The sequence below is a fragment of the Catharus ustulatus genome, chromosome 1 (assembly GCF_009819885.2).
Source record: "Catharus ustulatus isolate bCatUst1 chromosome 1, bCatUst1.pri.v2, whole genome shotgun sequence".
NCBI classification, from domain to species: Eukaryota; Metazoa; Chordata; class Aves; order Passeriformes; family Turdidae; genus Catharus; species Catharus ustulatus.
The window spans coordinates 21,141,503-21,158,474 of record NC_046221.1 but is presented as its reverse complement, the minus strand read 5'-3'; the positions used below and the strand labels follow the sequence as shown (position 1 = coordinate 21,158,474).

The following is a 16,972-nucleotide window of genomic DNA, read 5'->3' as shown; positions in this document are numbered from 1 at the left end:
CCTCTCCCAGCAGGGCGAGCGGCTGCTCTACCCCTCTCCCTGTGAGCTGAGCGGCCCCCCCCAGCCCTCTCCCAGCAGGGCGAGCGGCTGCTCTGCCCCTCTCCCAGCAGGGCGAGCGGCCACTTCATCCCTCTCCCTGCAAGCCTAGCAGCTCCCTCAGCCCTCTCCCTGCGAGCCCAGCCAGCCCCGCAGCCGCACAAGACTGAAAACACTTTAAAAAGTACAGAGAAATATCACACACTTTTATCGAACTGCCGAGGTAACTCACCCCGATAACAACCCCCGCCCCTCAGTAACGCCGCCATCCACAGGCAGGCAATAAGCTGTTCTCTGATTGGTTCATCGTCGGAACAACGGGAAAACATGGATTTCAAACTGTTTCGGCTTGGGACTGGACTGGTATGATACTAGGTAAGGGCAGATATCACATTTTTGTTCATAAATTAGCCGCACCCAAATATTAGCTGCACTTCCGGGTTTCCACCAATATTTTTGTCTAATTGCTGCGGCTTGTATTCATGAAATTACTGTATTCTAAAAATCATCTGTTATTCAAAGTGAACTGCTTTCATACAGACCAACATGGCTTTCAGAAGCAGGTTATGAATATATAGCAAAGAATCCAGAAAGTGTCTCTAATAACCAATGCCTTAAATACTCATGCTTTCTGATACTCTGGTAACAACTTCTCCCTTTCAGATTTGAATATAACCATATGTGTTCAGCATACCATGCTGTGAAATGGTTCCAACCACTCATCTGGATATACTTCAGAACAATTTAAAGCTAACCTTCACATTGCAAGATAGACAGTTCAGACTAAACTGAAGAAGATTAATGCCTCATGCCAACAAAACTTTATAACCCCCTAACATTACATGAAATAAAACAAACACTGCTTTCTAACACAATTACTCCATGCTTCCAAGTATTTTCAGCCTGCTTTTCAGCTAAGTGTAACTGAAGAAAAAGAATTAACATCTACTCAGTGTCACTTCATATAAGTGAATGTATGTTCCACTGAAAATTTCTGCTTCACACTAGAATTTTGGATTGTTTCTGAAAAGTTATTGCTTATTTTGTAGCATTTTGAAAAATGTTTTCAGTCTTTTGGAAAACATATGGGAAAATGTTTTCAGGCTGTAGTGCTTTTTCTCTGCTCCAGTGAGTAGCTGAGGAATAGAATGCCCTTTTCATTGCATTAGTGAATCAGCACATGCCTAACAAGTTGTGCCTTATGCAGTCAGTGTGTTACCAGAAAAATTTTCCTTTTGTTCTGATTAACTGCAAATGCAGGCTTCAGAGTTAGTTTTCTTTTCCTGCTCATTCTTGGCAAGCTTTGCTAAAGGTCAGTGCTCTCTTTCTTGGCAGCAGCCACTGTTTGATGCCCGGAAACAGAGAGGCTCAGAAATCTACCTCATGGGTAAAGAACGACCTAACAGCCCTGGTAAAGGACTCCACTTTTTTCTCCACCTGACTTCCCTGTCAGAAGTGTTCAAAGGAAAGCTAGTTTACTGAAGGGAAAACAAAATTCTATCACATATTCTTCTGGTTCCTTTTGTAGTAGCGCCTCTGCTTTAACTGGTGGAGAAATTTTGAAGAGTTTAATATCAATTTTACAATCTCAGAATAGAATCATAGAATGTTTTGAGTAGGAAGGGACTTTAAAGAGCAAGTAGTTCCAAACCCCCTGCCATGGACAGGGACACCTTCCACAAGACCAGATTGCTCAGATCCCCATCCAATCTGGCCTTGAACACTGCTGCATTTGGGGCATCCACAACTTCTCTGGGCAACCTGTTCCAGTGCCTCATCACTCTCACAGTAAAGAATTTCTTTCTAATGTCTAATCCAAACCTGTCCATTTTTAGTTTGAAACTACTGCCCCTTGTCCTGTCACTACAGCTCCTGATGAAGAGTCCCTCTCCATCTTCCCTATATGCCCCCTTCAGGTACTGGAAGGTTGCTAAGAGGTCTCCACACAGCCTTCTCTTCTCTAGCCTGAACAGCCCAAACTTTCTCAGCCCTTTCTCAACATGTTCTTCACAAGGGAAGTGCTCCAGTCCCCTTTTCACCTTCATGGCTTCCATGTCTTTCTCACACTGGGGGCAACCCAACCATATGCAGTGTTGTAGGTGGGATCTCACGAGAGCAGAATCCTCCCTCAACCGGCTGGCCACACTCCTTTGGATGCAGCCCACGATTCCTTTGGCTTTCTGAGCTGTGAGTGCACACTGCGGCCTCATGTTGAGTTTTTCATCAACCATCACCCCCAAGTCCTTCTCTATAGGGCTATTCTCAATCACTTCTCTGCCCAACCTGTGGGCGTATCTGGGAATGTCCTGACCCAAATTTAGGACCTGGCACTTGACTTTGTCGAATTTCATGAGGTTTGCTTCAGTCCACCTCATAAATGCGTCAAGATCCCTCTAGAGCATAAGCCTACAATGTCTGGAATGTCTGGGCCCTTTATATTAAGCAGCTATATAACAAATACTAAAATAAATCTTTACATTGTAGGAATTTCCTTTGTAAAGAAAAGGCAAAGTGGTGCTAAATTTCCTCTTGTTTATAAGAGAGTAAGAACTAGCTTCTTCAGCATCCCCTGTTGCTCAAATAATAAACCACCTATTTATATAATGCTGAATATGCCTTAATATAAGCAATGACTAAGACAGGGAAACACTGATTGCAAGCTGCCACTAACCCCTGCTGTGCTCTCTTTCCAAGTTACTCTAAAAAAATGTTTCAGCTTCATCATTTGGTAATTACATTTCCTAATAAACACAGAGCATCCTTCCTTCAGGTCTGTTAAAGGCTGAATAATAACCCCTGGCAATGCATTTACATGAAGGACAGCTGGAGGCGGTTGCCAGGGGAGCTGAGGATTGTCCAGACACACTCGCTGTTGTGCGGATATGGCTCAGGATAGCCAGGGCTGTTGAAAGATCCTCTGTCCATGTGGAAAGTACCCCCGCAAGCTGCAACAAGAAAGAGACAACAGAGGCTTGGAGAGGATGGCATAAAAAACAACAACAACAAAAAAGCTAGACAGAGATAGAGCACTTGCTAATCAAGAAAGCATTTCTCCTTGTCTCTTTGCTCTTTAGCTTGTTGATGTACTTGCTGAGACCTTGGCCAAAAAGAGGAAGGGCAACAGGGGAGGTTCAACAACTGAATGGCAGACAGAAAAAGAGGTAAAGGATCTGTTCTTTTTCTTAAAAGTCAGAAGCATAAGGAAGTAGCACCTGTCGTATGGACTCACATGATGATGATGCAGCATAGGTGGCATGGAAGCCCCTGGCAGTAATGTTGCTGTTGGAGATGAAATTCACCACCAAGGCATTGCCAAAGGAAGTGATAGGATGCGGCATAGTAGTGCCACAGTAACGGCCTGAAAGAGAGCAGACCAGAGAGGGGAAAAAATTAGTGTTTAGCATGTAATTACTATTAGTAATTTAACATTTGGAGTTAATGCCTGACAACAAGCAGGAGTAATATTTGTTGCTTACAATTGTAGTTGTCAATTCAATCTACAAGAAAATAAATACTCCATTACATTTGCACAAAACTCAACTCTTGCAGCATTTTTTTAACAGAAAAAGGAACATCCTACACTCTAGACACCCTCATCCTTGGCTACTCTGTCATTGAGTTCCCTCAATGAAAATGAAAAAAAAAGAGAAATTACTATCTAATTCAAAATAAACCCCAACAAAACCTATCAAATATATGTGACAGCGGTTTCCATTTCACTCAATTGGTTTCTGTTGGGAAAAAACAAACAACTGAAAAATAACAGACCATTTCTCCTGTAAGGGATTGTAACATGGGGATCAGGAATATGAGTCAAGATCTGTCAAAAAGGCATCTGACAGTAAAAAGAAAGATAGCAGCTAGTATAGTATCATAGAATCATGGAATACTTTGGGTTGGAAGGAACCTTTAAAGGTCATCTAGTCCAACCACCCTGCAATGATCAGGAACATCTTCAACTAGATCTGGTTGCTCAGAACCTCATCCAGCCTGACCTTGAATGTTTACAGGGCATCTACCAATTCTCTGCACAACTTGCTGCAGTAGCTCACCACCCTCATCGTAAAAATTTTTTTCTCTGTGTCTAGTTGAAATCTACTTCTTTTAAAACCATGACAATCTCAATATGCCTTTCTAAAATGTTTTTCCCCCATCTTTCTTACATGTTCCCTTTAAGTACTAAAAAGTCCTTTTGGCAAGTGAAAGCCAAGGATAGGAGAAAAAATGAATTCTGTTCCTAGTTACAAACCATTTAAATTAACTGCAGCCCCATTCCTGACAAAAGAGCATGTACGTAAGAAGAATAGGGGAGAACATAATAAGACAGAGATATTCTGAATTTTCCAGAAAGGAATTAGAGGCAGCCCTAGGGATATGAGGAGAGTTGGGACCACCCTGTGGCTAGGGCCCTGAATTTTGCTGCTTCAGGCTGCTCCTGGCACTGGAAGGTGATGGTACTGTCCAGAGAAGTCAGAAGAAAGCTATAGAAAACTCAGGGAGGAGAAGAAAAATTAGGCTTTCCATGGTTTGATGAAAAACCATTTCCTGCTCCCAGAAGTCTGCAGCTTCCTCACCTGTGTTTAGCATGGACTGCACTTATTTGCTGTGTTTGTGAGTTACGTTATGTTTTTAACTGGAAATTCTCTTTAAACTGAATTGCTTGGTTCCCAATATTATTCAGCTGGGGAGGAAGGAAAAGGCAGCTGGAGTCAACACCAAACTGCAGGTTAGTAGGGCATAGTCAGAGCCTGGGAGGACTCTGGCATTCACACTGAAGACTTATTCTCCATTCTCAATTTCCTCTGGCCAGAGAGGCCAAGGAGATTCTGTTATCAAAGAAAATCCATGAAGCAGGATACCATGAACAGAAAACCTTCTCCTGCTGATCTTGGGAGTAGTTCCATAGAGATGAAATGCACAAGGGAAAGGTACAATACCTTGAAGAGGAGCCTCATAGTTATTCCCATCCAAAATCTCCACAAAATCTGTTGTACAGTTTTGTCTATTGTTTTCAATATCAAAGTAGGTGAATGAAAGTGTGACGTGGTTGACTGTCAACAGCAAAGAGTAAAAATTTAGGAAGAATAATTACAGACAAATAATTACATGCAAACAAATGTTCTTTTTTCCCCCCCTGAAGTCAATGAGTCCCCATAAAGCATATAATCTGAAGTAGTTTTTTCAATATATATTGAATAAATTTGAAGTACGTGCATTAACCTTTAGTGCAAAGGTCCTGGTAAATCTCTTCAGCACCTTTCAGTACTTTCTAGTTCAATCAACATTAGAAGGATAAGATTTAGCATATTCACATGGATCTAAGCTTCCTTGTTTCTGGACAACTTCATTATACACTGAAAACATTAGCAAATAAAACATGGAAAATCTACAGACATGGAGAATCAAAACCTACACACCCATGACCCGCTGTCCCTTTGTGATCTATGCCATAGATCTGGACAAATGTGCCCTGCTCCAGGCTTAGAAAGGGCCGCTCTTTCATCATATTGCAACACTCTATATTCATCAATTGGACTGGTCAAAGGATCATTAACTACCCTCAGCTATACTTGTACAGAATTGGATTTTCCACACTCTTGGACTGCAGGCTATATCATGGAAAAGAGGATTTCTTAGTCAGGGTATTTTTGACTGTCCTACCACTCTTGCTTGTCTGATATAAACAAAGGTGAAGTCACAGCTACCAGAAGAGAAGCTGTCCTTCTGGGACACCAGTCTGGGACAGAAGTTACTACTGGTCTTTGGGTTTCAATGCAGTTTGAGTGGGTCAGAAAGAGCCTCATGATTTAGATGATAACTAAGTTTTCACCCACACTGACCAAGCTGAATTTGACACAAATATTTTGCTTTGCACTGGGCCCCACTTAATTGGCTTGAATAAGCTGAAAAGACAGCCATGGAGCCCAGGCTGCATTCAGCAGGGTGCCAAGTTGAAATGACAGCCATGGAGCCCAGGCTGCATTCAGCAGCGTGCCCTGACTGGCACTCAGCTGCATACGTATTTTCTGCACTCCAGTCAATTAGAGCTATCAATGCAGGTCCTCAGGATACACAGCAAAAAGGAAAAACACAGTGGGTGGCCAGAGCAGGAGACTTGTTGGCCTTCCCAGTAAAAGCAGAGCAGGAACTCTGCTGTGGCCTGCCATTGGCTAAATCTATTGGATATGGGTATGCAATGCAATGTGTGTGTAGCATTTATTTATGTAATGCCATGCGGCGGCGTAACGAAGCCACGTGGAGCTGTAACATGAGGCGTGGGGTGGTCCTGCTGGTAAGGAGAGCGAGTCACTGCTTCTTACACAGCATTTTTATGGTCTCTCATACTCCTGTAACTCAGGAGACAGCAGTCATGTGTGAATTTTCAATATGAATCCAGGGAATGTTTGTCTTTGAAAATAAGCGTTGTATAGGTGATGATCAGCTCAGGTGATATCCTTTACATGGACGTCCTATTTGTATAAGTAACTATGCTAAAAAAAGAATTGCTTATCTCCTGATCATGTTTTGGTATTTTCTTGGCAAATTGATATTTGTTTAATAAACTCATAACTATGATTGAAACATTCTAGGATTTTAACAATTCCAAATATATATATGTACAACTGAAGTAGAATAGTTGCTGTTTAAAATTGGGATACCAGGACACTATTATAGGATTTAACACGTACATATTATTTTTAGGATCTTACACAAGGTAAAGGAAATAGAGAGTATTAAAGGTAGTAGCAGTATTTGGTGCTTTATGATCATTCATAAAGCTGTGTAAAATTATGAATAGCTGAGAGTGTACCTATGGACATAACAGTTTATTTATATTTTTTTGTTTGCATTTGAAATCGTAGTTTCTGTGTACCTTTTCTCATTATTCAATCTATTTTTTTTAATGTTAACAGCATAGATTTTATGTAACACAACTCCAGTTTGAAAATTCCATACCAAAATAAGGTCAGCTAAATACATGTGCTTTAATTATATGTAAACCCTTAGATTTTCTCACAAAAGAAACTAACTTCATATAGTATTCAACACCTCATTTATAATTGTAACACTTGGGTCACAGTAAACTGGCTAAAATGACAAAGTTGTAAATTGTTTTCCTCACTACACACTAAATCTTTTCAGTGAAATCTGACTTGTGGCAGATTGGGACATCCACACTCACCAACTACCAGGATGCAGAACTTCCTAAAGAAATAAAGGAGGAATTTTGCATTGTTATTACAGAACAGAAGATGAGGATGTTAGTCATCCCAACTAACTATAAAAGATGTTTTTACTTACATGGTTCCTGAGCCTGAATAATCCAGCTGCAGTTCTGATTGTCTGGGTAATTGGCAGGATACAGAGGAGAGGAAATTGCTGCCCCAACTGAATCTGACTCTATGAAGCTTCCACAGGCTGTAGAAAGAAACACAAAGATACAGGTACATATATAAATATTTATACATACAAATCACCTTGCTTAGATTCTGTAGTAAAAATGAATGCATAAAGTGTAACATGGTACATCAGCATGAAATGAGGATAAAATTCGCAATAGTAGTTAATCACAAGAAGATACTTAAAGATTAGCTCCCAGCACTGGCTGCACTTTCTTGGCATGGATTTACGTGCCATGCTGCACCTGGCTGACCATCTGCAAGAAGCCAGAGTGACTTTAGACCTGATAGTTTTCATCTCTTCACAGCCCAGAAGAGATATCTTGGGGCCAAAACAACTTGGTGTCAGAGTAGTGCAATACACCCATTTCTCTGGTCATTTGTCTATGTTGGCAGCTTGGAAGAATAAAATCATAAGTAACTGTCCACAACCTTCCAGCACCCAAGGGATCCTCTTGTGAGCTGTCAGCAAAACTGCAATTGTGTGAGGTGTTGCACACATGCTAGAGCTTGGCTGACTGCAGAACTTTGGCTGACAGTGCTGAGTGCTGCCATGCCTCGTCTCTAAGCTCAGTGGCTGCTCATAAACTGCTCAGGTCAGAGTTTAACACACACCTGCTTTAAACTGCAGGGTGAGGAGATGAGTAGCAAGGAGTGAGGCTCATTTATTGTGCTGTGCTGCCTAAAATGCCAAACAAAAACATGGGACTTAGCTTACTGAGTTCTCAGGAAGAGGGAAGCTCGGTTGCTAACATCCTAGGCAGGGAGCCCTCGCTCACCAGATATGGTTTGTGCAGTACTGAGTTCAGTAAATGTGTTCTGAGAAAGCTGAACAGTTTAGGCTCTCACAGCTGTTAGCCAGAAATGCCTAATTAGGTATCTAACTAGTACCTCAGTAACTGGGGTTTCTGAGATTTTTGTTGCGACAAAATCCTCCTTTTCTATATAATTTTTCACAATATTTTCAACAAAAGAAACATTTCTGGGAAAAGCAATAATTTGAAGTGAAAAGAATCCTGAGAAGAACATGAGAGAAATTGATTTTCTATGCAAAAATCAAATGTCTTGGGGAAAAGCTGTTTCCCAAATTATTGAGAAAAAGTAAAAGAAAATCACCAGGTATGAAATAATATGTAACTTCAGGAAAAATTCTGCCCAGTTGGTGTCATTTTTCATTAAAAAGGAAACCATGTAAAATACCAATTAGTCCTCCACAAATTGGATAGTTGATGTTTGGCAGGGTGTGCAGGCCTGAATCCATGGACTTCATCAACAGCACCACACAGAATTCTTTTATAGCTTTTCAGATTCATGCGCATGGATGGACATATAAAATGTTATTTTGTCACTAGGTCTGTGGAAACTGCCAGTTGCACATTTTTCTCAGGACAGTTATGGACAGCTAACACTAGGAAGGAAGAATAAGAGGTAGCTGTTGTGTGCTAGATGCCTTGCTATAAAAAGTATGATTTCTTTTTTTGCCAATTGAAGAATCTAAGCTGATCCTCAAACTTTAAAGTCTTTCATCAATAATTTGGAAAAATTTGTTCCTGGTAAAGATACACACTGGTATGCTGCATGGGTAGAAATGACACTTCCCATTATCAGCTGTGCTAAAAGACTGTGTCAGATACAAAGAGGTGATTAGATAAATATGCATTAATGATGAAATCACCCTGAGTGAAGCGAGCACTGAAGCCCCTGTGGTGGATGGTGGCATCGGAATGCAGTCGGATGTACATCAGATTCTTGGAGGATGTGATAGGAGGAGGATGCTCTGTTCCACAGAGTCTTCTAAGAAGTGGTGCTTCATTGTTAGGACCATCAAATACCTGTTATGAAAAGATCAAATGAAGTATTTGGTTTTCAATGGGAGTATTGAGAAGACTTTTATTTCATTCCTTCTCTTAAGTTTCATATATTTTGATCATGATATAGTCCTGCTATGGGCAGTGCAACAAACTCTACATTGCCTATCTTAAGTGGTAATTTCCAAAAAAAGCATATATTTCAGGTGGGAGCTCTTGTGACCCTTGTAACAGGAATGCCCCAAGAAAACATCTTCTTTCATGTGTTTTGGGTATTGAAGCAACTCTTCTTTAACAATTCAGATGTCCCCATATATTTGCTATTTTCTGTTAATGGTAACATGAGCTCCCATGTAGCTTTCATTCAGTTAAACCCTACATCTTGTCTCAGTCAAGATTTCCAAACTGGCTGAAACGTGCAAATGGTGCACCAGTGAGAGCTATGACTCAGGACAGAAGTTCACTGGGATTATGGTTTTTAGATCCAGAATCGAGGATCAGAGTCTTGTATCTATGTTTTATAACAATTTTAGAGTGCTGAATTATGCACATATAAATGAAGTGCTATTTAAGCAGAGGGTAAAGGAAAGTTTAAAAAAAAAAAAAGGAGGAAGAAAATAGATAGGTTTCTAAAACTTCACTTTTAATTTTACCACAAATGTCTTCCTTCTCTTTTTTTTCCCCCCTACAGCTGATAATTTTGTTTCCTTCCTGTTTCACAACCAGGAGAAGAAGCACAGAGTAGTTAGAACCCATGAGTTCATAACTTAAGCAATAACACAATTTTGACAAAAGAAAGTACAGAGAGAGAAAAATGCCCACAGTCTCAGTCTCCCATTAATCCTTTCTAGCACTACAGCAGAATTTGGCTGATGATTTGTTGCTGCTATGTTTGGAGGCAGAAGTGCCAGCCTTCAGCAAAAAGGAGTGCTGGAGCTTCCAGCACAGCTATGACCCACAGAGGAAGGGCCTTTGTGCTGCAACAGCAGCTGAATTCCGTTCCTGTTTCGCATTAACGTCCTACTCTGCCATAGGCACATCATTTAATACAATGGAGAAAAATATGGATTAAAGTGTGTATAGGAGCACCCAAAAAGGTATGTTAAAAGCTCTATTAAATGCCATCAGATTAGAAGACATGTATTTTTTATTGAGAATGTCTTCGTTTACTTCAAAATGCCTCACATTCTAGCAAGTCTGTGCAAAGCAGCACCAATGAAATAGAAATTTTTAACTAGACTGTGTAACACAATGCAATGTTTCTGCCTCCAGTATACAAAGGCTTTTGAACACACTAGTGAAAAAAAAAAACCAAAACAACAAACCAGCAGCTGAGAGAAAGATGATCTGTCTCAACTAAACCTCAGAGCTAAGACACAAGGGACAAAACTCCTGCTTAATCCCCTGACATACCCTATATAGTCAATGCTGTAGTCATGAATTAAACATTTGCCTGTGATTCTGTGAACACTAGCTAGCTGTGTGGGATCTTGTGATGGAGTATTAAGTCTGCAACGCCTGTTAAAATGAGTACCTGGTAAAGACACCCAAAAACATCCATCCATTCAACCTTTTCTTCTCTCTTGGCAGCCTGCCACAATCAGCCCTCTAACACACAGTGTGCAGTGTTTATTCTTCCTCTGCACATATATTCTGTATATAAATCAGAGTGCCTGGAGTTAAAAACCACAAACCATGGAATGTGGGGGGAAAAAATAACCCTTAGGAATTAAAGCAGTGTCTTTCCTAGACAGCAGTGAGAGGAATTTATCTGAATGCTAAAACTGAGGAAAAGCATTGCATTGACAGGGCATAAAGAGAGGGCCTGACTGCTCCTGGTAAAATGCTGGCTTTGATCTGTGTGCTCTGCCCAACTGAGGACAGACCAGGAAGATTTCAGGTTTGCAGTTAGATCAGAAACCACAATATTCACACAGTATTTCAGAACAGAGTTGAGTCTCTGCAGTTTCTTAAAGTTATTTTAAAAACATCTGAGAAATGCATTTTTGTGGCTGCATGACTAAGGAAAACTGATGCATCTGCTTACTTAAAAGCCAAGTTTTCAGTTGCATTGTGCATAGCAGCAACTCCCTTTCCATAGTGAACATAACTGAGTGACTCATTGCCTTCTGCACAAACACATGACAAAAAGATGTCCGTTTTTGCCTTCTGAGCCAAAAGAACTCCACATATTTCTAATTGTTCTCTCTTGAAAGATCCTCTTTGCCAGCACCTGGAATAAATGAAGTCGTACCTCCTCTCTATCTCCCAGAAGCTTACATTTCTACATTCCTGTGTTTTACTTGTTATACTGCAACAGGAAAGAAAAATAACATTTACTTCATCAAACTCACTGCACAGAATAAGCTATTTCTCGCTCCCCTTTTCAGGACCTTGTGCTACAAGCACTCCCTTCCGAGCCATGTCCTCCTCCAGTCTCCAAATACTTTAAACTCTTGCTGACCTGAGCTCCTGGCACAGCATCAAATACATTATTGGTTAAACACGCTCCAAAAATACAGCAATTGGTGCATTCACAATTTCTTTCCCTCTGTTTTCCTTCAAATAAACAAATTTTTTGTCAGTCACACTCTCCCAACAGAAGTATATAAGAGTTGGTACACAGAGAGGAATTAAAAATTTACTCAAGTATGGTGGCAATGACAAGAAAAAACTCTTCTCAAAGACCTTATGCTTTCTTCATAATGTAACTGAGTCAGACTTGAGATTAGAGAAAGGCTATACACCCTCATTTAACAGATGAAGATATGATCATCTGTTCTGAGAACAAATAAGAAAGAAAATTGAGGTGCAGAAACTGAGGACTCAACTAAATTTAGAAAGCTAAACGAATGAAAAATGTGCTCACTGCACTCCCTCCATTGGCTCTAGAGGGAGCTCAGGGCAATTATCCCATGATTTACCATCACAGGCTCAGAATACATTTGGCTGAACTTAGATCTGTGCTCAGATTCACATCTGAAATGACTGACCAGAACTGAAAAATGCACCAGGCTTTATGGAGTTGCAGCATAGCCAAGAAGCAGCAGACACAAGTATTTTCCCACTTTGCTCACAAAACACACATGCAATGGAAAACCTTAGACGAAAAAAATACGTTTTCATGTGTTCCCCATAGAAAGGAATTTATCGTGGAAATATTTGAAAAAAAAAAAATCTTGAGTCACAATGCAGGGAAAAATGAGTGGATCTAGAAGGCAGCGGGGTGAAGGAAAAGACCATTGGTGTACTCAAGGGTGGAGGGAAGCTCCAAGAGAGCTCACAGAGCAAATAAAATCCATACAGATAAGTAAAAGATTCAAGAAACAGAAAAGGGTGGAGCCTCTGTGCTACGCATACATGGTAGCTGTATTAGGGAGAGACAAACAACCTGCTTCCTTAGCTGCCTGTATTTTCCATTTACATAGCTTTTGGAATGCAATTCCTAAACCATTCACAGTCAGACATCTACTTATATTTTCCAGCCACTCTGTCCGCTCACTGTGTTCTCCTATGTGTGAGGTATATAGCAAATCTTGAAATGAGGTAAACACAAATCACATGTAGGTGTTGGTAACAAGTGATTCCCCTATTATTGGCATACCAGGAGTGAAAGAAAACTCATTTTCTCCTTTCTTGCCTTGTTGGTTCCCCTAGATGACACTGAAAAACTCTACCTCATACACCAAGGCCTCAGACCCCTTTATTATCTCTTGGCTTGAAACCAGAATTCCCCCTCATCAATTTTCAAACCACACTCTACTTGGTGGGCAGTGATTGATGTCTGCATCAAATCTGAATCTCCGGTTGTGTTTGGACAGCTGGGCCTAATGGGCAACTTTCTTCTTCAGCACTCCCAAAAAACCAAACAAGCAGAAGCAAACAACTGATAGTCCTATAGATGTGGAGGACAAGGGGTGTCACTGCACAGGGTCTGCAGACTCCGTTCATGCAAAGAGCTCTGGCACAGCCATCTCCTCTTCCCACTGGGGGAATGATTCTTTTCAGTGATTCAAAATTCATATCCTATCCAGCCTGTAAAGGTAATGGGGAACTTGTGCTTGTAGCTGCAAGGAGTTCATGGAACTAAGCACTCCACAAAATGTTAAGACGTGTGCAAATATCCCTTGGCATCAGGTCTAGAAGAGAAACTGGTATATCAGGCCTTTTCAGAATTTAGCCCTTAATTTGTGAATGGTTTGTTTGCATTAATACAAATACTACCATCTCAGCTTGTGTTTCTGTCAGGCACTTTGGCTTTCTACTCCTGTATCATAGCACAGAAGATCTGAAAGTTCCTTGTCAAAGGTCCCTTGATGTAGCTAATAATTTAAATAAAAAGACATAACCATATTTTCTTATGCTTCACAACCAGAAAAAAAAAGAAAAAGAAGGAAAAAAAGGAACAGTTGTACTAACATGCATTGTGGGCAAATGAAATTTTCAGTTCTGCTCAGCAAAATGGGGACACATTTCCTTTTTTCTAGTTCAGTACAAAAAAGCTTTACGAGGCAATGTTGTTAAAACTGATGCTGTTTTCAAAAGAGTCACAGCTCCTGCCAAATTGAGTTCTTTGTGAATGACAGTTTATCAAGGAGAGGAAAGCTGGATTTTGGGCTACAGCCACTGTGCTTTATCTGACCAGGACTGATCACACATGCTTTTGTATTGAGTGAAGTGCAATCTGACATGGAGGGTCAGGATTTCATGTCCCTGCTCCCAAAAGGCCAAGAGGAGCCTGGAGAGTTTTTCGTTGTTGTGCACTGATTGAGCAGCAATTTGAATTTCTGGGACACCAGCAAAAGTTCACAAACCAGCAGCAATGTGAAGCTTTAAAGAGAGCAGTGGGTCTAATGAAGCAAATAGACAGACAGCTGCAAAGCACCTGAATAAACAGTGCATACATAAAGAAAATCAGCCAGCAACAATTCCCTCTGGATGGAAACTCCTTCTCTCCTGAATTTGTAGCAGAGTGTGGGCAACCTGCTACATGTGTCAGCAGTTCATCCTATGGCTCGGAGTAAGCTGTGGTAAACAGCACTATAAAAAGGAAAGGGTGTCATCGTAACAGTCATCTATGTATGAGGTTATTTTGCAAGCATTTCACCAGACTAATTAAGGAAACTTTTGAAATTTCTTTTTGTTACTTACTTCAACATTGTCATAGATACATGAATGGTGATTTTCAATGTCAAAATCCGTGAAATTCAATAGGACTCTGTGGCTGTGGTCAACTTGGATAACCCAGGAACAATCTGTGTTGTTATTATAAGGTTGAGGATAGTTTGGAGAATGGATTTCCCCGCTGATAGCTTGGAAAATACCACCACAGCCTGAAAAAGACACAATCAGTTTTAATCACAAGCTCTTTTCTTTTATGCTTAGTGAGAATCCCCCTCTATTTTTAAACTAACACCTTCTTCTTTATATTTCCTACATTAAGCTTTTGTAAGTTGCTACAACTGTTGAAGTGTGCAACAAAAACCAATGGAAATTCCTTTTAGGAAAGTATAACATTATCATTATAATTTAATATGCAAAAACACTGCTCTGAGTAATGTAGCCCCAAGCTGGTAGTAGATGTTGTAAAGGCTGAAGCACCAGTGCTGGTATTCCTCTGTCCTAGATACTGTAAAAGCAATCCAAAATACTGTTCATATGAATGCCAGAGACCTGGCATACTGAGAAAGGAATAACTAGGCCTAGCTGAGTATGGGGTGAGAAAATTACTTTTTTACTGAGAGAACTGGGAGCTCCACATTGCTCATGAGCTGTGCAGCAATTGCAAACCTCAAATTTTTACTTCTCTAACCATGAGGCTGAAGGCTTCCTGAGGACTCCACCCTCAGATACTTCTGCTCAGAACAGATCTGGTGCTCATGAATATCTAAATAGCCTGGAATGATGGATTCTGTGTGGGAAGGACCAGGGATTTCAACAGGACTTACACAAATGGACTTTTATATCTTAAAAAGAGATGGAGGAGGGAGAAAGAAAGACCTTGGGACTGCTGTAGGTGGAGGCAGCCTGCTGGAAGGATAAAAAAACTGTACGGTTACTGTTACTGTATTGTTATTGCATTCTGGTGAGTGGGTATTTTAGAGGCTGGAGGGGGTTGGAGTACAGCAGGCAAGACATTGTAAAGGGATAAGAAAACTTCAGGGGGCCTAAGCAGAAAAAAAAAAGCTGCCAGATCTCAGAAGGGGATTAATTCAAAGGACTATTGTAGGATTCTTTTATTAAGAAAAAAATCTTGTGTCTTCCCATAAAACTTGTTAGAGAGGAGAAGTATAAACCTTGATAAATTATTGAATCAGTGTGCTTAATCAAGCAAAACTGCAAGAATTAAAATTTGATTCTCATCAGTTTTCCTTGCAATTATTTTTCCATAATTGGCCTTTTTATAAGAACTCCCATGTAGGGACATGGCTGAGTCTTTTAAGCATATCTCTTCTTTTACTGATTGCCAGTAAGGCTATGAACAAATCATCACATTGGGGGATGGATGAACCTTATAGAGATCAAGTGTTTACTAATCACTCCAAATATTTTTGAGATCCAGTCCACTGAGTTCTTCAAGTTAAGCCATGTTCTCAGATATTTTTCACTTTACCATTTAAAACCAAAAGCATTATTCAGTGAATAAAAGACTGTACGGGTGAGTGGGTGGGGAAAATTAGTAACATGCAAAATGCTGATTGCAGGAATGTCTTCATTAATTATGTAGAGAAGAAACATAAACAAAATACATAAATAGACCTAGATTTAACACAGTTAATAATTAGACATTTTTTACCTCTTCATGTTTTTCAGCATCTCATAGTGTTACCAAATTCAGTATCACCAAAATTCTCTTTATAGCTGCTCAGTCTTGTGCTGTTTGACTACTCTGAATGCTTGCATGGCTGATCCTCAATTCTTAGACATTCTGAATTTCTCATGGCATTAATCAGTATACTCACCACCTGGATTTTCTTGCCAGGAGGCATTGAAACCTCTCCCTGTCACTGCTGCATCTGTCTCGAAACGGACAATGGCTGAATTGCCAGTGGTGGAGACTCTCAGTGGGTTCTGTGCTGATCTTGAAACACACAGCTGGGCTAGCCTAGGAGAGACAAACTCGGGGCCACCAAAGACCTAGAAGTGGAAGAAATATTGTCAAAGTTTTCCAAAGAGAGTATCTGTCAGAGAGAGTACCTGTCAGACAGAGTACATGAGAACTGCTTAATTAATTAATTAAACCCCAAAACATCGATAAGAACTGAAAACGATTCAACCCTTTAAAATGTAAAGCGGCTAATAGAGTAATTTTCTCTGCGGACTTACTTGGTATCTGAACCACCTGTACAAACCAAATTTACAATTCTAGATGATTTGAGAACAGCCTTGCATTAAATAGAATTTTCTGTTTGGGGACTTGACCAGATTCTTCTTCCCTTTCCCTCCAGTATTAGCACCTTGTTTCTCTGGGCACATAAACCCAGATTTTTTTTTTTTTTTTCATGTTTGTGCAAGCAAACTGCTTCTTTTTGCAGGAACCTGTGCTAATGATTTGCACCATTGGTACTTAGAGGCATAGTTAAGGATGATTTTTGAATTGGGGGCAAATTTAATAATTCCTTCTCATAAAAAAAAAAAAAAGGCATTGCAACTTGATTTACTTCAAGGGCAGTATAAATATCCAAAATACTGGATTTAGGTCAAGTAAACTACATTTTAATAATTTTC

General features: G+C 40.2%; 1 protein-coding gene across 1 annotated transcript in view; it reads right to left on the bottom strand.

Moving 5' to 3' along the window:
- The window catches only part of CUBN (cubilin), a 152,972-nt gene that overhangs the window by 61,456 nt on the left and 74,544 nt on the right, over window positions 1-16,972 (bottom strand). Inside the window, exons 29-35 of the mRNA XM_033076268.1 lie at window positions 16,207-16,381; window positions 14,396-14,577; window positions 9,112-9,268; window positions 7,339-7,455; window positions 4,974-5,087; window positions 3,266-3,394; window positions 2,849-2,981 (exon numbers count right to left, since the gene is read on the bottom strand). Coding sequence (XP_032932159.1) covers window positions 2,849-2,981; window positions 3,266-3,394; window positions 4,974-5,087; window positions 7,339-7,455; window positions 9,112-9,268; window positions 14,396-14,577; window positions 16,207-16,381 — 1,007 coding nt within the window. The remainder of the gene's footprint in view (window positions 1-2,848; window positions 2,982-3,265; window positions 3,395-4,973; window positions 5,088-7,338; window positions 7,456-9,111; window positions 9,269-14,395; window positions 14,578-16,206; window positions 16,382-16,972) is intronic.